The sequence below is a fragment of the Amblyomma maculatum genome, chromosome 1 (assembly GCF_055883805.1).
Source record: "Amblyomma maculatum isolate TAMU_Amacu chromosome 1, ASM5588380v1, whole genome shotgun sequence".
NCBI classification, from domain to species: domain Eukaryota; kingdom Metazoa; phylum Arthropoda; class Arachnida; order Ixodida; family Ixodidae; genus Amblyomma; species Amblyomma maculatum.
The window spans coordinates 207,643,773-207,666,026 of NC_139344.1; the positions used below are offsets into that span (position 1 = coordinate 207,643,773).

Here is a 22,254-nt window from a genome sequence, read left to right on the forward strand (position 1 = left end):
CTGTTCGCACCAGTACTGCGTTTCCTTCCGTTTTTTCTCTGAAGCACCTTTTTTGCCAGTCTGGTAGCAAACTACACATCTCCGCGTGGGTGTTGCTTTTTTTTCGGTGGGGGGGATTTTTCTGGGAAAATGCCTCCCTTTTAACCTCAGCAAGTCGCTTCGTGAGGATTTTATTCGCTTTGGTTTCCCATCTTCATCCAGGTTTTTTCTGAGCAGTTGTTCCACAAGTTTGACACGGAAGTCAAGATGAGTGCCTTTTCCTCCAGACTTCTGGTATAGAAGAAATGCGTTGAAAATCGCCATATCAAGGAGGTGCCGAAATATCTTCTTGTAGTACACCTTTTGACCGTTTCTTGCGGCAGGGTAATACGACAAATTCTGGTCGCATTTATCTACACCACCCATGGTGTTGTTGTAGTCTAATGCAATTTTTGGCTTCAACTTCACTTCATTTCTTTTGTTGACAACTTCCTCCATTGTCGCAGAATGGACAGTACTCAGGAAAGTCAGTCTTCTTGTCTTGCCATTGCATTGCAAGACACTTGCCGCGCTGGTACGCAACGATTTTACCCTTTTGGAGCTTTTCTTTCTTGAACGGAGGCATACCCTTCCGCATGGGCCTGGCTGTGCCATAAACATCTGTTTTCCGTGTGATCATCAAGTCTATCAACTCAGGAGAGTTGTAGTAGTTGTCCACTGTCACGGTATAGCCCATGTCGAGAAATGGCTCCATCAATGTCATGACAACCTTCGTTCCCATAGCCATTGCCTTGTCTTCCGGCACGGAGCCTTTGCCCGTGTAGAGGATGAAATTACAAATGTAACCTGAGCTGGACTCACAGAGGAGGAAGAATTTGAGCCCGAACCTGGCTCGTTTTAGAGGCATGTATTGCTTCCACCCAAGTCTACCTTTGAAAAGCAAGAGGCTTTCGTCGACAGAAACGTCTTGCTCCGGTACATATGCAGACAGAAACTTGTCATTCAGCTTCTGAAGTACAGGCCACAGCTTTCGTGCCCTCGGATTTGGATGAGCTGCCTTGTCTACCTGCTCTTCGTTGTTCACAAAGTGCAGACAACGCATGAGCATTTGAAAGCGGTTTCGGCTCATTACCTCTCCAAATACTGGCGTACTCAGAATTTCCTTCTTCGATCAGTACAGCTGAACCTGTGGTTTCACAATGATGCCTTGCAAAATTACAAGAGCCAGAAACACTCTCATCTCTTGCTTGTCGACCTCCCTCCATGATGAATTGGAGTTGGACCGAAATAAGTTTCTGGCATGCCGGTTCGTTTCAGTCACCATTATGTCGAAAGTTTCCTCATCAAAAAACATTTCAAACCACGCCACTATATCTTCAGCATCAGGCAGAACTTCAGCTATCCCAGGCGTTTGACAAAACGGGAAACGCGGCGGTGCAGCAGGTGGATTTGATAAATCTATGGGGCACCACTCACGTGCAGCTGCGAGATTTTCCGGTCCATCCTCAGAATTGTCGTCGTCAGAATCCTCGAATGACAACACGTCACTTTCCGTGTCCGAGCACAACTCCACAGAACTCTCATCATCTGATGAGGAGTCGTCACAGTACTTTCTTTTGCGCGAGCTTTCACTCACGTGCGGCACAGGGGCAGCCATTTTTCACGCGCTGCTGTTCGAGGCGGGAATATGACGAAAGACGACACAGAAATAGAAAAGTGTGGACAACTATGGCCATCTAGTGTCAGAAACCGCAACTAAATGCAATAGGACGAGCATAGTCGTCATTGGTTCGCTGCGTGAGCAAATTTTGCGCATGACGACTATAGTCGTCTTTGGCTATATAGGTACAGAATCCAATGACGAGTATAATCGTCATCGGGAGGGAAAGGGTTAAACTTCCTTTTGTAGCTTTGCATTTTAAGACATCCTCTCTTGAGTTGTTCTAGAACATCTCCTTCTTAATCTGAGTTTTCCATTTTCTACATGGGTCTAAGGTCTGCTTCTTTTCCATTGAATTATTCCAGTTTCTAACTTCTATTTCCTTTACCTGGCATTTAATGTTCTTTATTTCTCCGTCCTGTCTTCCTACATTTTTACTGGTTAGTTTTCCTGGTTAGGCTTCCTGCGTGAGGAGGCTCCATCTATCGGGGGTGTCGGTTGTTTGTTTTGATGGTTCTGGTTTTGCCACGCTGACCTTGCGACCCTCATAACCACGTTGCTCGCAATGTGCACGCGATCAATATGGGAGAGGGAGCAGGACGAGCATACCTTGCACAATGTCTGGACCGCAAAAGCAGCACCTGGCAATTTGCTCGAGCCTCTCATGGGCCTCTCCGGCCGTGCTGGCCACTCCCGGCCTACAGCCGGATCGCGCATGCTTGACCCACATTCCCAAGGAGCCCTTAGTTCACGTCCGAGAAATGTACAATACCAAAACATGTTTAAAGGTACGAAGATGAGCTGCTATGGAAATGTTTCCAGCAAAGGGTTCTCGGCAAGCAGTGCACTGGACAACGCTCACTAAAGCATCAAACCTTAAAAAGCTTTCTGGGTTCACACGCTGTGTGCCTGAGCATATTGCTAGTCGCGAACAGGCACGAGCATCACACATTCTAGCTGGCTGCTAAATACTGTCTTACAACAACTGGAGGATCGTGTGGTTTCCGTGATTGCCGGGGCTGATGTGAGCTGCTCTTCTCCTCCTGGTGTGTGAAATTCTCTGATTAAGTGTATCGGCACGAGAAGGGTTCGAGGAGCAAGCCAACACCAGCACATGAGGGTGCTTGCACTATTTGACGCTTGGCGCGGGATGGCGTCAGACTTGCAAATGCAGAGTGCGTACGCCTTGTGGGGCAGCCGTGAAATGCAGTGCAAACAAATGTTTTGGAGAGCTTTCCTCACTCGCATTATGTGCTGATGATTTTTTTTTATTTTGTTTTACTTTACTAGCTGTGGCAAAAATAGTAAGGAGCAAATTTGAAAAGGGCATAATCAACATTGACTCACTAAGCTTAATCACTGCACTACACTCCAGAAATGCAACACAACCCTTGATAGGAAAAATAATACATTGCATAAAAACAGTAACAACACAAGGACGTGAAGTGAAGATCTGCTGGGTGCCCAGTCATGTAGGGATCAGTGGTAATGAACGAGCTGATGTATGCGCCTCAGCCGCTCGGGACGCTAACTTAGAAAAGGTAAGCGTACCGCATAAAGATGTTCTAAAATTCATACAACGAAAACTGAAAGAGAAATGGCTGGATTCATGGAACAAGGAAGTAAGCAACAAATTACACTTAGTGAAGTCAGTGATAGAGGAATGGAAATCATGTACGCACCAAGAGCGTTTCATCGAAGTAGTTTTATGTCGCCTCCGAGTCGGTCACACTCATTTAACACACAACTTCATACTCATAAAACGAGATGTACCTACATGCGAACTCTGTGGAGAAGTTGTCACCACTAACCACATTTTAATTACATGTACAAAACTTGAACAACTAAGGCAGAAACACTTCCTACTAATTTATAAAGAACACACCCCACTGCGCCCCAGGCTAACTAATAGGAGAAAAGTCACTCACTGATATTTCCCACATTTTTTCATTCCTTAAAGAATCAAAGCTCTTAAACCAACTGTAAAATCTCTAACTGTTTAATTTCAAACCTTGTTCTTGGTGCATGACGACCTGAATTGCCTATGTGCCATAAAACTCAACACAACACAACTTTTGCTATCCCAAAATCGCACTTCATGTTATGTGCAGGTCCGTGTTATGTTCGGGTTGTTACAGTAACTTTTCTGTGCAAGTAAATTAAACATTCTTGAATCCTGACTTTTTTTGTTTGGTGCAAGTAATGCAAGTAATTTAGCCATTGTTTTGTTGTACAGTGAAAGCTCGTTAATTCGAACCTCTATAATTTGAATTTTCGGATAATTCGAACTACACCACTTGCTCCGGCCATGCTCCATAGAGATCTGTGTATAAAAACAGCCCGTTAATTCGAACGCGAGTCGGTTCCGCTACGAATAATTCGAACTACGCGCCGCCGCGTGGGCGGCTTGGCGCACATCACGCGGCAAAAAAAAAAAATGTAAAGAAACACCTCCGCGATCGGTAGGCATAATTAGAGGCTGCGCACATCCAAAACGGGGACAGAATAAGGAACCAGGTAAAACCATGGAAGAGTGGGTAAAACTTAAATGGCGCCATGACCGGCGTGGCGGCCGGCGGCGTTGAAGGGAGGGGACGCGGCCGCGGCAAGGTCAGTGCATGGCCGCACGGCGGCGGCTGCCTGCTCTCTCTTCTGCGCAACCTCCGTAGCTCACAACTAAATACTCGTTAATTCCAACCCTGTTAATTTGGAAATAGGGATAAGTACTGTCGGCGCGGTCCCAGCCAATGCCCATAAAAGGCTATGATCTCGAACGGGCACTATGGGTTAAACTTTTTTTTTTTTTTTTGCGATAGCCGTCCATCCTTCCACCCATCAATCGTCAACGGAAGCGCACGAGTCGGCCGCGATCACGACGCCGGCTTTTAGCACCGTTCGCTCCGATGATTGGAGTGGCAGTAGACGGCGCCGCCCGCCCAAGTCTCTCATAGCATGATAAAGCGAACGTACTGAAAAGGAGGCTTGCACAACCGGATAATCATGCCATCATGGGCACTTTGCCAAGTTCGCTTTCCTCCCCCCTGCCCGAGCTTAAGTCAAAAGATAAACACGCTGTTATCGCTGCGCAGCATCTTGGCGCACTGCCAAGAAATGTGTTGTGGACCGTGAAGGCGTGAAACAGAGGGACGCGCTAACGACTGATGCCTTTATTATTATTATTATTTTTTTTTCAGATTCGTAGGCACAAATCGGGGCTGGGTGGGTTCATTATGCGAGCGAGTTCGTTACGCGACTAAATACGGTACATTTACCGTAGTACGAACGGTTTTGGTCAGTTTTTTCGAGGCCATTCGATAATTCGAACATCGGATAATTCGAACTTTTTTCCCGGTCCCGTGAAGTTTGAATTAACGAGCTTTTACTGTATACCTAAATGTGGACGCAGTTGGCTGCAGTTAGTTTTTTTTTCTGACAATATTGGTGGTAAAGTGCTCTTCCCAAGTTAGGGGCAGTGGAATTTATTGTGACAATTGCTGTTCCAGACTTTACTGCAGTCTTCTTAGCAGCTTGTAAGCACTGAAGATTTTGCATTGTCAAGTGCAGCTTTAGTTGCAATATATGGATTTGCACAGAAAAATGTAATCAAAGAATAAAAGAGCCATAATATTAGCTTTTTTTGTTATAAATCAGAGCTTTTTAGTCTTTGCTTTGCAGTAATTTTCTTATTGTAAATCAGGTTTCCTTTCTGGAATAACGGTTTGGGAATGGAACATGCACTTAGCATCAAACAGCTCTACCCATAGTTCCCAAACATAGAAGCGAGGTTTTGTTTACATTATTGTAAACTTCTTGTAGTGTGGGTGCTTTACCAAAAATTACTTTTTTCAGCTCAGGCCTTGCAAAGTACCTGGAATTGCCTTAGAATATGAATGATTTAGTTCCTGCTTTTCGAAATGAGTGAAATTCAGTTGTATGAACTACAGCTAAGGACATTGTATCACAGTAGTAGGGTTGTGCAAATATTCTAGGGTTCCGAATATCAAAACAAATTATGCGGTGTTCGATTCGCACTTCAAAGCAAATAGTAGTATATTCAGGAAGTTCGAATATTTTTGAAGTATTTTGAGGTTTGAGATGAGGCTAGTCAAGCCACAGTACAAATGGGACGAGTGTGCAGTAATGCATACTCAGTGCGGTCATGTGACCATATGCCATACAAATGGGTCAAAAGAATTCGATGACCAACATGATGTGTTCAAAGTTTCAGCCACACTTGTTTGTTATGAATCATGTCTGAAAAACATGTCGGCAGCTTTTATATTTATAATCAGCAGCATGTAAAGAATTGCATGGTAAAGGCTTTGGGACTGTGATGCTTAGTCCAGTTCAGCTTGCTATTGTTGGCACATTGCCTTACTTTTTGCTTTCAATTGCATTAGCGAACCTTCCTTTAGCATATGCTAATGAGTTGTCTATTTATTTATTTAATTATTTTTTACCACTACATTCCAATTGCAAACTGCTCAATTTGCTTTGAAATTATTTGAACAAGGTAGCTATTCGCTTTGAACTGAAAATCCGCAACTCATGCATGCCTACACAATAGGTACCTGCTTCTAAATTTTGTCACAAAAGATTGTGGGAAATCGCAACGTCATCGAAATATTCTACTGGGATATTTTACAGTGGACTTAAGAGGAACTTGAAGGGACCGAAAAATGTGTTCGTCCTAAGGGTGGACATGACCAGTGTGGACACTGGTCATAAAAACTAGTTTTAATAATTAAACCTTATTTATCAAATCTTCAGAGAGCATATATTTTTGAGTACGTATTGTGAAAGCATAATTTAATTATTTGCAAAACACTTCCTTGTGAAGAGCTTTTGAGAAATTTCGCAATAGGAACTTTCTGAATTATATGCCATTGGTTTTGTGCCACTAGTTGCAATTAGAGATTTGTAACTTTGTTATTACTGATAGCCATATCAGCTTTAGAATTTCAAAAACATAGTTATCATTCGCACTGTGCCTCAATTAATTTTGGACATTTTTTGGTGCATTTCAAGAATCTCCTGTCTGTGTTGTGTACGTAAAGATTGTAACATTGTGGCACACGTGCCGTGTGACTTTCTCTGTCCTGCCTGTGCTGTGGTGGGTCACTGCTGCTCTCAGTTCCAGGCAAGGCATGGAATCGCATGGAAGGTAACGTGGCATGTGTGCCACAAGATGTCTGCTTTTATGGACATCACTGAGCTCCCTCCAAAGGCGTACTGTGTTTAAATCGTGAGCAAGAGAAAAATCGGTCGAGGCATGCCATGAAAGGTAACGTGGCAGATTTTTTCATCTATCTTCATTCAGCAACTGTGACAGTTGGATGTAATGCGCTTACTGCGACGTGTAGCGACTTGTAGGAAACGTCGACGACCTTTGTATGTCAAGGGTGTGAGTGGATCAACATCCTCCGATCAGAGTTCACGGTACAAATGCAACAAATAACAGAAGACTACAAACTCGCAGTGGCCAACCTGAGGGTAATTTTGGATGAGAAGGCAGCGGCCAGAAAGCGCCTCGAAGAAAAATTATGGGAGGAATGTGTCCAGTGCGAGGCCCTACAGGTAGAAGTTGCGGAGATGAGGGGCTTCTATGAGGCCCCAAAATGTTGGCTGATGCAGGAGCAAGCACCTTGCGAGAGTGGGCGTGGTGAGGAGGGGAAAGATGAGCAAGACCTACACAGCTGCAGAGCAGGAGCTACAGCCGACGGTGTGCAGTCTGCCATTAAGCCCCCTCTGGAGGCATGTATTGCTCAGGAGAATGTGGAGGGCACTGCGGATATGGGAGGTGAACCGAACCAACAGCCCCAACTGGACGACTGGACAGGTTTTCGGACAGTGGAGAACAGGAAGAAGAACACTTCGAACAAGTCGAACGACTCAACGCAGGCAGAGGAGTGGAGAGGGGTGGACGAGATGACGAAGTCACCACCCACCAATCTAGCACAGAGTATGCGGGTGGGACACCACGACGTCGCCTTGAGGGAGAAAGCAAAGAAATGCTGTACCGCCTTCGTGTATGGAGATCAAAATGCGGGCAGACTAAAACAACAGGTGCTAAGTAAGGGTGACCAACTGAAACAGAGCGGCACATTTCAGAACGAAAGCAGGAAATACGTTACAGGACGTGATAGCAGCTGTGAATGGTGACACGGAGATGTGGGCACAAAAAGATGCCATTGTGGTGGTGCACACAGGCCAGAATGACATAGTACGTGGGAACGTTGACCCCAGTGTATCGAGTCGGAAATTCCTGATGAACTGAGATTGGGCAGAATGCTGTTCCTGTTCAAAGGCTTCGGCAATCGCAGCAGCCCTGCGGCGTACAGACTGATCACGGTGAACCCGATTATATACAGGGTGTTTGCTCAAGTCCTACGCAGACGAATCCAGGCATGGGCGGAGCGAGAGAAAGTGCTGGGGCGAGCTGCAGCAGGGTTTTCGTCAGGGCCGGAGATTGGAGGACAATTTATCCATTCTGACGCAGTCTATCGAACTCTCGATGGGGCAGGGTTGGGAGCTCTGGGCTGCCTTCCTGGATGTGGAAAAGGCATATGACTGCGTGGAACATGATGACCTGTGGAGGATGCTGCATCTCGGGGGTCTTCCTGAAGAGGTCATTGCCCCGCTATGCGCCCTCTATACAGACACCAAAGTAGTTCTGGAGTGGCAAGGCCCCCAGTCTCATCCGGTCGAGGTGCAGCAAGGTCTACGATAGGGATGCCCTCTCTTCCCGCTGTTAATGCTGCTGCTGAGTGAACTTGAGGGTGAACTGGAAAGGTGTGGCGAGGGTTTTGATTTGTCATACATAGACAGTGGCCGGGTAGTGCAACAGGTCCTACCGGGCCTGCTGTACGCAGACGACATTGTGCTTGTGGCGGGCTCAGAGGCAGGCCTGGAAAAGTTGCTAGATATCTGCACCCCACATGCGGAGCAGTTGGGTCTGCAGTTCAGCACGAGGAAGAGTGCAGTACTGTGCTAGTCTCATGTCGGGACGGCTGTGGAACAGAGACTACTGCTACAAGGGCGCGAAATCTCGTGGGCTTCAATCTACAGGTACCTTGGAATAGACCTCATGACACAGCGTGCCTACCTGGTAGACTACGAAAACAGCCTCCGTGAGAAGGCGGTGCGCAGCCTTAATGTCCTCAGAGCCAAGGCGTTATGGTCGTCCAATAGAATGGAGGTCCGATGCACCATATGGAAGGCGGTGATGTTGCCAGGTCTGACATATGCAAATGCAATGTTGTGTACCACGTCCTCGACGCTGGAATTTATGGAGCGAAAACAGAGAGAGGTGGGAAGACAGGCACTGGGAGCCCATCGTTCATCCCCCAACGAGGCGGTGCAGGGGGATGTTGGGTGGTCCTCCTTCGAGGCCCGGGAGGCAGTGGCCAAGATTAGTTTCAAAATTCCTTCGTGGACTCTGGGGGAGGACAGCTGGGTTCATCGAGTACAACGTGTGGGGATTCACGATCCCCTTCCTCCATTATAACGCCCGCGCGTAATTAACACGCGTGATTACGCGTGCTGGCAGAGAGGTTGGCGGAGGAGAGAGCATGCTGACCACCCCCCGCCGCCTCCCAGGCCCTGCGCCGACGCTGCTGCGGGCTTCTCTCTTTCTTGCCGGCGTAACCGGGAGACCTCCTCTTCCGTTCCGTGTCGAGGAGCGCTACTGTAGCTACTCGCTCGGGGTTCTTCGGCGGTTGATCGCGCACGCGTGCGGTTCATGATTTCCGCCGAGGAGACCACCGCCATCACCGAGAATCGCCCACTGACCGTAGGCACTTACCGCAACGGGATGTGAGCGCGAAGCCGTGTCAGGTGAGAAGACTCTTCCTCTCACCTCCTTGGCGCGCTTCCCCTATTGGGTGGTTTTTGTTTCACTCCCGTACGCGGCGTTCGCTCGCTACACGGCGGTCGTATTTTAGTGCTGCTGATTTGCCGTGTATGATTCCTCGGACAGATTAAAGCTTGTTCGAGTGCACAACTCGTGCTTGTCCCCTCTGGCCCGAACTCGCCGCAGTGGCGACTTCTCGCACCGTGGGTTGGGGGTCACAGCTCTGTCTGCTAGGGCTGGCACGTCGGGGCTAAAAGGCGACTGTAGCATCTAGCCCCCCCGTGGCGCATTCTTACGAGAATGAACCCCCATATCTTGGCTCCCAACGTGGGGCCAAAGGTGTTGACAAATCGAGTGTCTGTGTGTGTACGACGCCGACACATAGATTAGCCATGGCAGTGAGCAGGACTGACCTTTCAGTCTCTTCTAATACTGCAGTGGTGATTGCACAACGGTAAGCAAGCAAAACCACCTTAACTGTTCTTATTGCGAGAGATCAGGAGCTGGGGGGGGGGGGGGTGACGCTAGCCACTGTGATCTTGTAATTTTCTGCTAGAGCAGGATGTCACACGACTCCACCGCTCTATAGCAGGGTGACGCGTGGGTGCTGGTGTGATGGGCATTATCTCGTAGTGTTTTGACTTACCATGCACTACGGGAGGACGGTCAACGTTGTAGCGTATGTACTTTTGCACACGCACGTTGATGGCATGAGAAGTATTTTACTATCCTTGGTGCCGCGCCCGTCATCCAGTTCATCGCGATGGCTCACAGCCTCAGAGAAGGGGCGGCCTACCCGGCTTCTCTGAGTTTAAGTGGTGACCGTTTTAATTGCATCAGTACAATGGGGAGCCTAGTCAGCCTTAAGGGAGCTTTAGGAAAGTGGTAGGATCCTGTTTTTTATTTTATTTTGTCGACCAGTGTTCGACGGGCTCTGAGAGCTGAGCGTTGTGGCCGCGGCGCCCATAAGGGCATGCTGGTACTACTGTCTGTGCAGGCGCTACATAGCTTGTATTGTTGTGAGCGTGTTGGATCCCTGCCAGCTGTACTCCTATAGCACCTAGTATAACCTTTTTTCCCCATGCGAAGGATACATGAGAGTTCTTCGAGGTTGGTCACGCCACGCTGAGACGAGCTATATCGCACATGTGCATCGCTGAGCATGCAAGCGGCCCTAAGACTTTTCTTCAAGTCGTGTCATTTCGCTGCTTGATGATGTGCGCGGTGACGTTGTCGAACAGGTAGAACTTGCTCTATAAGTTCGCAACAGCGCCACGGTTGCTGCGTTGGGCACACGCCGACGCGCGACAGAGCTGCAAGCAAAGATAGCGGAGCTAGACTTTATACAAAGCGCACCACAATTAGAGCCCCGCTGCGTGGCCCGAGGAGGACGCACTCCCCCACCAGCAGGCAGCTGCAGCTAGAGGCAAGGCTTGGGATTTCGAGCATCGCGCCTCGTTACGACTTGCGCCCATGGCAGACGTAACTCTGACCAATGCGCAGGGAGTAATTTCTTGTGCTGAGTATGGATGGGACGTTCTGTTAATATTCAGTGCATTTTGTTTCCAGAGCAAGCACGCGCTTTCTCTTGGAAAAGATCGGGCGGGGGTAGATTTGAAAAAGAAAAAAATCTAACTAGCGAAAAGACAGCATTGCAGCCAGCAAGGAGGGGAGCCGGCAGAGGCCACGATGACCGTTGCAGCATCGAGGAACAAGCCATCAAAGGAGTGGCCGCGTTCCCGCACCCAGAGCCTGCTGTCACCGTCAACCAGGCCAAGACGGACGGCTTCCGGTCAGCTACCGAGCGAGCGGGCCGGAGTTCGTGGAATTGGCCCCTGCGTCCAGCACGATGAAAGCTGCAGCAAAGAGCCCGCCTTGGCTCCGTTCGGTGCTCGCGGCCGTGGCTTCACCAGCGGGAGCAGCATGGCATCCCGCTGCGCTCGCCATCGGCGGCGTCTACGACGGAGGGAAAAGAGGCCGGCTAGAAGCGAGCGGCCGACCCGCTGAGGGGGGCCTGCAACACGCTACGCAACGCGAAGACGCAGTTCCTGCCCGTCCCCCGGCAGGCTTCCCTGGCTGACCGACGATGAATGCAGTAGCGTGCCTGCAGCCATCAACACTTCCAAGCCTGGCCGAGTGACGGTGAAGAAGCGGGACCTGCGGCCGCCGCATGTGTGCCCCCAGCTCCAAGGTAGTCTCCTGTGGTCGTCGGCTTGCCTCCCCCTCCGACACCCGTGGCTGTGAGCTGTCTGCAACTTTTTATATATTGGCACTTTTCTTTGGGTTTAAATAGTTTTCTCTGGGTTTAAATGTTAAACGGCGTTTAGCCGACCCCCTCGGTATACCCCTCTGTGAACGCGACTACTTTTAGCCGCACGGCGGTTTTAAGGAGGGGGGGATGTGGGGATTCACAATCTCCTTCCTCCATTATAACGCCCGCGCATAATTAACACGCGTGATTACGCGCGCTGGCAGAGAGGTTGGCGGAGGAGAGGGCATGCTGGCCACCCCCCGCCGCCTCCCGGGCCTGTGGCGACGCTGCCGCAGGCTTCCCTCTTTCCTGCCGGCGTAACTGGGAGACCTCCTTTCCCGTTCCATGTCGAGGAGCGCGACTGTAGCAACTCGCTCGGGGTTCTTCAGCGGTTGATCACGCATGCGCGCGGTTCATGATTTCCGCCGAGGAGACCACCGCCGTCACCGAGAATCGCCCACTGACCGTAGGCACTTTCCACAACGGGATGTGAGCGCGAAGCCGTGTCAGGTGAGAAGACTCTTCCTCTCACCTTCTTGGCGCGCTTCCCCTATTAGGTGGTTTTTATTTCACCCCCGTACGCGGCGTTCGCTCGCTACACGGCGGTCGTATTTTAGTCCTGCTGATTTGCCGAGTATGATTACTCGGACAGATTAATGCTTGTTCGAGTGCGCAACTCGTGTTTGTCCCCTCTGGCCCGAACCCACAGCAGTGGCGACTTCTCGCATCGCGGGTTGGGGGCCACAGCTCTGTCTGCTAGGGCTGGCACGTCGGGGCTAGAAAGCGACTGTAGCATCTAGCCCCCCCGTGGCGCATTCTTACGAGAATGAACCCCCATAAACGCTGTCTTTTATACTGCGGAGTATCCACACACTGGAAGAGGAGGGTACGTGAACTGAGTGCAAAGTATGAGGTACCACTGCCAACCTTGACAAACACTAAGGACACCCGCTGGACTACTTCGAAGGTGCGTGAACATGTGGCAGCAGCAGAGACCAGGCGGTGGCGAACTGGTGCAGTGGCCAAGTTGGCTCTTGGTATGTTCCATATCTACAGCGCAATAAACAGGACAAGAGAACACAATAACGACAAACACAGCGCTGACTGACAACTGATTTTTATTGCTTGTCCAGCCGGTATATATACCCCACTGGAAGGCAGAGATAGAAATCAAGACAAGATCATGAGTACACATAAAATTCACACTACTACAGGTTCGCATTAACATTCGCATTCGAGATAAGCTGTTTCTTTTTTTGATAATGCCACAGATGGTGCACTTATACAACTTTCCGGGAGCCTCGCTATCATTTGTGCTTCCACCACCTCTCTAGTCAACTGGTCACGATGGCTTCCTAATATCATACACTCATTGTACAAAGGTTGGCAGGCACTGCTATCGTCACCTTCGTCACCTTCCTTGCAGCTGCTGCAGTGCTAAGCCACGTGACCGGTAATAGGGACATGCGTAACATTATAATAATGTTCTTTTAATCTTTCGTTAAGACATCGGCCAGTCTGGCCGATGTAACCCTTCCCACATGATAGCGGCAGGGAATAGATTACACCTTCCTGGCACTTCACAAATTTTTTGGCGTGTCTTTTTCTGCAGCCGCTTGGTTCATCGTTAACCGAATTAACTTTTTTGGCCAGTTTCGAGAGTCGGTTAGGAGCCGAAAAGACAACGTCGACTCCGGCATGCTTGCCAATCTTTCTCAGGTTATGTGATACCTGATGCATATATGGCACCACAGCAAACTTCTTCATCTTTTTATCTGGTCTTTTCTCGCCTTTCATCTCAGCTTTCACTTTTTTCTGTACTTTCTCTGCCACAGAAGTCAGAACGTCAGAAGGGTAACCGGCCTGTGTGAGGCGGCACACTTGGTTTTTGAAGCTAAGTTCCAGCCTGTGCTGACATGTCTTTTTTACAGCATTGTAAAACACTGAATGAACAATGGCTCTTTTTACGAGCTTTGAATGAGCAGATGCATACGGAAGAATCGGTTTTTGACCGCGCGGCTCGAACGCCCAACAAACATGGGATGAGGTGAAGTGAAATGACAAATCTAAAAACCTAATAAAACCATTTTCAGGCACTTCGTGCGTTAAGACCATAGGGTTAAGATGCTCTAAGAACACTGAAAAAACATGACGGAATTGATGCTCGAAATCGAGGTTGTCACATTCTAAAAACACAAAGTGGTCATCTACAAACCTAAAAATTCCACGAACACAGGACCCTTCAAGGCGTTCTTTCAAAATCCTATCGCGCGATGCCAGGAACCCAACACTAAGAACAGGTGCAAGGCACGAACCAATACAAATTCCATTTCTCTGAATGCATACATCTCCATTCCATTCAGTGAATGTGGATTCTAGGTAAACAGACAGCAATTCACGGAAACTGCCTGTTGACATCCCGCACTCATTTTGGAATGCTATGGCACCATTCGCATCAATTCGCTTAGCACTGCAGCAGCTGCAAGGAAGGTGACGAAGGTGACGATAGCAGTGCCTGCCAACCTTTGTACAATGAGTGTATGATATTAGGAAGCCATCGTGACCAGTTGACTAGAGAGGTGGTGGAAGCACAAATGATAGCGAGGCTCCCGGAAAGTTGTATAAGTGCACCATCTGTGGCATTATCAAAAAAAGAAACAGCTTATCTCGAATGCGAATGTTAATGCGACCCTGTAGTAGTGTGAATTTTATGTGTACTCATGATCTGTGTGTCTTGATTTCTATCTCTGCCTTCCAGTGGGGTATATATACCGGCTGGACAAGAAATAAAAATCAGTTGTCAGTCAGCGCTGTGTTTGTCGTTATTGTGTTCTCTTGTCCCGTTTATCGCGCTGTAGATATGGAACATCGTCACCAACTCGCCCAACAACTGACCTTGGTATGTACTCCACGCACAAGAGCGACATCATTCAGGAGTGGTTCTATGACAACTCCCTGGGGAGCGCCCTGCTTTTTGAGGCCCGTGCGGGGGTGCTGCGCACGAAGAAATGTCACATGCGGATTGAGGGCAAGGACAACGCGGATGTTTTGTGTGCAGTGTGCGGGCAGGAGACAGAGACGATAGAACATATTGTGTTGACTTGCCAAGTGCTCATGCCATGTCAGCCTAGCGGGTCAACTTTGCCTCAGGTGCTGGGGTTCACGTCTGGACAGCCGCAAGGAGACGCTGCAGTGGACAGTGATGCGACACAGCGGGATGAGAGGGCTGTGGCTGTGGAGGCAACCAAACGACGCCTTGAGAACTGGATAAGGCTGACTAGATAAATAGTGTTGGTGGCGTTGCGCCATGGCGGGACAGACTCTGTCACTGTAGGGAATTGACTTGGCTAGTACCTTTCTGGTCCACCTGGTAAAAAAGGGAAGCCTCAGTACCAATCCAGTCCAATCATAGCTAAAACCTAGCTTCATAGCTAGGTTTTAAGGAAAACGTAGTGGTACACACATTTGTTACGGCAGTGAAAATTTGGGGGGAAAATAAAATAAGAAAGCATAAGTTATGTACTGGAAAGTATATATTTCTAAAAGAGTACATTACTTATAATGCCTCATTGACTTGTAATATGAATGTTGCTGGTGTGTCGGTGGGGGAACTTGACCTTGTGCAGAAGTAGAGGAGCTACCTCCCCGGAAGTTGCACTGGAGGGAGGATCCACGACATGTGCCAGTCTTCTCTCGAGATGAAGAGAGGTTGGCTTTCGAGGAGCATCTTAATCGGGTTGATCTGAGCTGCGTCGACCACCTGTACACCCAGCATCAAGTAGCCCAAGAGATCACCTGCCCTCCAGGCACCCGTCCTGCTCCCAAGGAAGTCTGTGACCTTCATGTATTCTCCTGTAATGTCTGCAAAAAGGTGCGGAGTCTTCTGTTCTCTTGTGCACTAGTACTGCGTCTGAGCACGCAGTAAGGAAGTGTGACCTTGGTACGCTAGAAGATTGTGCAAGAGTGGAAGACACTAAATTTTATTTTTCTTCACTGAAAAGGTTTAAATCGTGACTTATACCAAATAGATTGCCTAGAATTCACAAAATTTACGCCATATGAAGAACTCTGCACAATTGTACCATAGTTCATACCGACATTTTGTGTAATTGCTGGAGTGAAAGTAAAATGCAGAAAACTTTTTTTAGATGTTATATTACATATTACTCATAAAAATGCTGTAGGTCTAACTTGGAGTCAGGTACATTTTGTTTGGCTAATCTAGGCATTAGGGGAGGGAAAGGTTGGTTGAGGACCCTGCTAAGGTCAGGTTATTCATTCTGATAACATAATGAAAGCATGCATGTCTGCATTCCTTTTTTTTTTTTTTTTCTATGGGATTTCAGACAAAACTGTTTAATCATGCGCTAGAGAATTACTCCTATTTCTTCCTAGGTGTTCAAGACGCAGTCACACATGAGGTTGCACTGTTTAATCCACACGGACCTGAAGCCTTTCACCTGTCATCAGTGTGATTTCAGCACCAATGCCAAAGGCAACTTGTACACACATATGCGTAAACACACTGGTAACTACTTCAAATGCTCCCTTTGTGATTTTCGGAGCTGCAACCGGAGCCACATGGCTGAGCACGAGGTAGGTTTTTCTCTGCTGCATTTTTTAGATTAAGACTAGAGCACATAGCATATTTGAGGGCTACTTGTTTATTGAGAGAGCTATGAAACGAAAAATGGTAGGTGTAACATTAAGAGATAGGAAATGTGCAGAGTAGGTCAGAGAAATAACTCGAGTTAATGACATTCTAGTGGAAATCAAGGAGAAGAAATGTGCATGGGCTGGGCATGTAGTGCCTAGAGAGGACAACCGATGGTCACTTAGGGTAACAAACTGGATTCCAAGGGAAGGAAAGCTTAGCAGGGGTGGCAAAAAGTTAGGTGGGCAGATGAGGTTAAAAAGATCACATGGGTCAAGTGGACGCAGCTAGCACAGGATCAGGTTAATTGGAGGAGTATGGGAGAGGTCTTCGACCTACAGTGGGTATAGTCCGCTGATGATGATGATGATGCCTGGTTTTGTGATGAGAGTAACGTGACAATGGTTATAATGCTTAAGTGCATGCATGCTGTCAGGGGCATTGAGGTAGAACTGCCACAGAATCTAAAGGCCTCTCGCATCCTTCATGGTGCAGTGCAACGGAACTCCACTGCGGTAGTGATACTGCAGTAGAAGTCCATTAGAATGATGGAAGGTCCCGTTTTACCTTTCACAGGTGACAGTAAAAACACCTTTAACTCTTACCTGCCAATCGTGAACTGTACTCGTCATGGGCAATTGTACCAATACTGCCAATAACAAGTCACACTCGTCCGTCCCCATGTAATGCTACTTCCTCTCCAGAGACAAACTATAATCATCAGTTGAATTGGTTGCAATTTTCAATATTAGAGAGAGGCAGTTGCCCATGGAAAAAACTTATTTCACACTATTAGCATGTGTTTTAAGCCTGACAAAAATCGTTTCATAATGGAATCACATGTGAAGAATGCCAGTGGCATAGATTACCTTAGAAAAAAGAAAAAAGCTATTTCTTGGATCAGGTCTGACAGCAGTGTTACTGACAATCTAAAATTTGTTTCCAACAGTGACTATGACTTTTGTTTGTGGGCTGCATGCACTGAGGAAAAACCGATGGGGTAGGGTGGCTGAGAGTGGTGGTATGCAGTAAGGGAAAGTTGCCCCCAATAGCAGCTTTTTCTTTTTGAAATTTTTAATCTGAAAGCATTAATAGGCTATGTTGGTGAGACCAAATCATGAGCACAAAAAGTGAAGCCACGACAGTTCAGGTGTCCATAGAAAAAGTGGGACAGATATTGTGTCCTTCCTGTCCTGTAAAACAGTTACTAATGTGCGAGCATTAATAGGCTATGTAAATAATAAATGATGACTTTTAGTGATGTTGGTAAATAATAGCAATAATAATAAAACAACAATTAGTGGTGATAATTATTGATATTAGTAAATAAGAAGAATAAAATAAAAGCAAAATAAAAACAAAAATAAATAAGATAAACCCATTAGTAAAAATTACAAAAATTTCGCGACAATGCCGATGCTTTCAATTTCTCCCAATGCTGTTTCTGCAGTGGCCTCAATTTTTTTAGCTCCAACCAGAAACTAGTAAGTCATGTATTTTCATAATCAGAATTATATGGAAAAATTTGAAAAAAATTAGTAAATTAATGAAGTTAAATCAAGTTTGACATGCAATAGCTCTGTTTTGCTTAATCACGCTAATTACACGTGTTCAGCTAACATTATTGCGCACATGTGACATGACCTCTGGTGTTATTAAGAATCGCTCATCTTTCAAGGTCAAGGGCCGGAGATTATTAGTCATGGTTAAATGGTGACTTGGTCATTTAGTCATGCACAAACTTAACATACCATAACACTGGGTAAGACTTGTTGCTAGGCGGACTAAGTTGCAGTTTGACCTTGTCTCAGTTTCAAGGTCACTATGCTCTGCCGTGGTGGTGTAGTGGTTAGGTCGCTCAGCTGATGCGTTCAAGGATGTGGGATCGAATGCCGCCCGCGGTGGCCGCTTTTCGACGGAGACTAAAAGCATGCAAACTGTGTGCTGTGCGATGTCAGTGCATGTTAAGGAACCCCAAGCGGTCAAAATTTCCAGAGCCCTCCACTACAGCATCTCTCATAGCCTGAGTTGCTTTGGCCGTGTTTGTACCTAGAGAAGTAGAGCTGTCGCTCTAAAAAAAAAAAAAAAAGAAAACAATTGGCAATTTTGGTACATCCTGGTGGTTATAAACACCTATTATAGTAAGGAGTGTCTAGTCATGGTGACACATGCAGTCCTGAATCGTGGGGCTAACATTCCAAAGCAAATGGATACTGAAGATAAAACGGCATTCTTTTAGATAGCTTAAGCACCAGGCTCATGAGCTGCGAGAAACCAACTGTAAACTAAGTTTATCCAGCACTACCTAAAGTGCAAACTCGTAATAACCTGAAATGTGTGTGATCAATCACATTGCATGGCAAAAGAGAAGTAGCCGATGTGCATAGTGAAAAAGTGCCCTTACAGGTTGTAGAACAATGAGATCGAGCCAATAGATTCGAGAAAGCAAATACGCAAACTTTCTTGTTTCAGTGTTTTCTACAGAAGTTGCTTTAAGTGGTGTGATTTATGCCCCTTCGCAGTTGGCTATGTTTTCCACTTCATTACCAGTGTAGTATGTAGTATCTATTTGGATGCACAGTTAGCAATTTTTCCACTCATGCTGCTGGGACCGATATGGATATTACTAGCAGCTGGATACCGATCTCTAATTGAAACCAGTCGCCACCTAACTGTAATAGTTAAAGAATTATTTATTAGAAATTAACCAAGAAACTTAATTGTAAACATACAGTCGAACCCGGTTATATCGAACCGGGATATATCGAATTTTGGTTATATCGAACTCTCGAAATATCCCCTTGAAAATCCCATGTAAAAGTATAGGAAAGCCGGGTCATATATCGAACTTAATTTCACCGGTCGTTCAATATATCGAACTCCGCACCACGCACTAGAAAGTGCGCCTTCTCCAAAGACAATCGCATCACCCTTGGCCGTTTGCCGAGTGACGTTTTCAAGCCATTCGCAGAAGGAATGAGACGAAACAGTTCGGCGACGGCTGGTCTGGACAGCGGCGCACGCATCTGCAGTTATCGTTTTCTGCGCGCCAACACATGACGTTTGCAAGCCATGTGCGTGGGTGTGCCCATTCTTTTGCCGACCTATCTCTCTCCTTCAGCACGCGCTACACATGTGCCAAGCCAGCTCAGCCCGTTTGCAGACAGACGTCGGACGCTTTCTCCAGCGTGTGTTGCGAACCCTCTGCGCGCGGCGTGGCTATGGCGCCTGCAGATGTTAAGAAGCGGCAGCTCTCACGCTTTTTTTTTTTTTTGAGGGTTATCCTTTCTTATCGTTTTGCTGTTTGGACGTTAAGCAACGGCAGATTTTTTTTTTTTTTTTTTTTTTTTTGCGGGAGTCTTTTATCCTGCATGTATGAATCAACGAAAGCACGCGGTCAGCTGCTGCGATCATGACGCCCGCCCCAAGCGCGGCGTGGCTTGCGTAATCATGCCATCATGGGCACTCTGCCAAGTTCGCTCCCCGCCATGGCAGGAGCTATCAAAAGATAAACGCGCCAGGACGTTATCGCTGCGCAGCATCTTGGCACGCTGCCAAGAAATGAGCTGTGGATGAGACCACCGGAACGGAGTGACGCGCGCCATCAACATGCAAGCAAAAACGCTCAAGATTTCTGCCGCGGTGACAAACCTTGTTTTGAGCTGCCGCGGTGGCTTGAGCAGCCAGAGGGACGCAGTTCCAATAAGTTTGAAATTTTTCGCTCTGTCGCTGCCGCTTGTCGCTGAGATCGCTCAATCGCTTGCATGTGAGCGAGCTGGCATTTACGCATTTCTTTTTTTTTTTCAAATTCTCGGGTGCAAAAGTAGAGGGTGGGTTCATTATGCGAGTGGGTTGATTACGCGACAAATACGGTATCGTTTTTTTCGCATCGTAAGTGCCGTCACAAGCCGATTTCTGTATATCGTATTATCGATATATCGAACTATTTCGCGATCCCCTTCGAGTTCGATATATCCGGGTTCGACTCTAGTTGACCGTTTTATTTTCTTGGGTTCAGACCTAATGCCAAGCTTGGGAGGCTGTGCTTGGACTGATAGGTAATGTCAAGGTCGGGCCAAGCCTCAAAGCTTAATGAAATAAGCTGCATAAGAGTGTGCCGCTTTGCTGTGGTTTCTTTCAGGCAACACACAGCACTGTGCGGCAACGATGCGAGCTATGCAGCAATGACTACAACACAGTTAAGTCCCTTGTGAATCATGTTCGCAAGTACCATACAAGCCCAGCAGGAAAGCGATATCTCGCTACCTTTCAAAGCAAGCAGCTTCAGAACATGGCCGTATTGCACATATGCCACCTTTGCAATCGCAAGTTCAAAAAAAAGGTAGGTGTTTTTTGCTGCGAAACTCATTGTTGGCTTCAAATTTTTCTACCTTTGTCATCTGTGGGGCTAACATTATAATGCATTCTTCTCTCTCTTAGGTGGATCGGGACCGTCATCTGTTTGTGCACAATGTCCCTGAGCCCCCGACTGCATATCAATGTGGCCTCTGCGGCTACCAGGCTTCGCGAAGAACATATCTGGAAAATCACTATCGCAAACATCGTCTCGTGTATGTGTGCTCTGTGTGCTGCGGCTTGCACCTGAGTGCCAAGGCTCTTCGAGCTCACCTGCAGGTTCGTATATTGTTGTTAGTGGTCAGAAATGTAAGTTTTAAAAGTAGTACAGGCAAGTTATTCTTCATGTTCATTTGGAAAATTAGAAAACATATCATAGGTGCCATTTGCTTTGATGTGCATGAAGCGTTGAATCAGTGACTTGAGAAAGGAAATGTTATATTTGCATCAAGTTTGAATGCACCCAGGTTGAACCAAGCTAAAACAAAAGTTATGGCACTACACTGCTGCATCAGTAACTTCCACATGTGGCCAGTCCCTCTCTCCGATGTTTTCCTAAGCAACGTCATGATGTGTAACTTCGTGACTTTGTCACTACTCTCAACCAGTGACAATGTCTCTGTCAAGCCGATGCCACTTTAAGCACTCAACGTGACATTAAGGCTATCATGTTAAAAACTGGTACAACGAAGGCATGCACACTCTTGTTCACTGGTGGCATAAAGCCATACAAATTGACAAAGGTCACAGTGAAAATCAGTATAGGTCTGACAGATATGCAGCTGTAATATATTAAAGGTACAGTAGATATTTGGGGTCCTTTCTTGGTGTGACTCACCTCAGTGGGTACTGTGGGAAACAGTGGATGGTATGCATTCTTTTATTGCTTACTCAGTTGATTTCAGAAGCTATAACCAGAGTTAGCTAGTGTGTAGTACTGCCAAGTTATCACTTTACTTCTAACCACAGCTAATAAAGGCAGCATATTAGGCTTTTATCAAAGAGCAAGTGTTCTGCACTGTTGCTGTAAGAGCCCTGCCGCAGTGGCTTAGTGGTTGGGGCGCTCGACTGCTGAACCCAAGGACACTGAATCGAATCCAGGCCGCGGCAGCAGCTTTTCGATGGCGGTGAAAAGAAAGGTGCCTGTGGGCTGTGCGATGCCAGTGCACATAAAAGAACCCTGGTGGTCGAAATTTCCAGAGCCCTTCTCTGTGGCGTCTCGTATGGCCTGAGTTGCTTTAGGACATTAAATCACATAAACCAACCAGTATTGCTGTAGGAATTTGCCCCTTTAAATATTCTTCAAGAAATGTCAAAAATATATGCTAGAAGGATTGGGCACTCTTTTTGTAAAAAAGCACTTAAAAAGAAAGGTGTGTTATATTTATAATAGACAAAAATTTCTATAACTGAAGACTTGAACTTGAGAATAATTATGTAAAAATTTTAAGTGTACTTCATTATATTTTCAGTCTAAGCATCAGATTTTACTATTGCCAGAG

The 22,254-nt window shown here is 46.9% G+C and overlaps 1 protein-coding gene across 3 annotated transcripts in view; it reads left to right on the plus strand.

The window, feature by feature from the left end:
- LOC146205455 (zinc finger protein ZFAT-like) overlaps window positions 1-22,254 on the plus strand; it is a 117,366-nt gene that overhangs the window by 22,604 nt on the left and 72,508 nt on the right. For all 3 annotated transcript variants that reach the window (XM_084590139.1, XM_084590140.1, XM_084590141.1), the window contains 4 exons: window positions 15,369-15,613; window positions 16,138-16,338; window positions 20,538-20,738; window positions 20,837-21,031. In XM_084590139.1, the coding sequence (XP_084446265.1) occupies window positions 15,369-15,613; window positions 16,138-16,338; window positions 20,538-20,738; window positions 20,837-21,031 (842 nt within the window). The remainder of the gene's footprint in view (window positions 1-15,368; window positions 15,614-16,137; window positions 16,339-20,537; window positions 20,739-20,836; window positions 21,032-22,254) is intronic.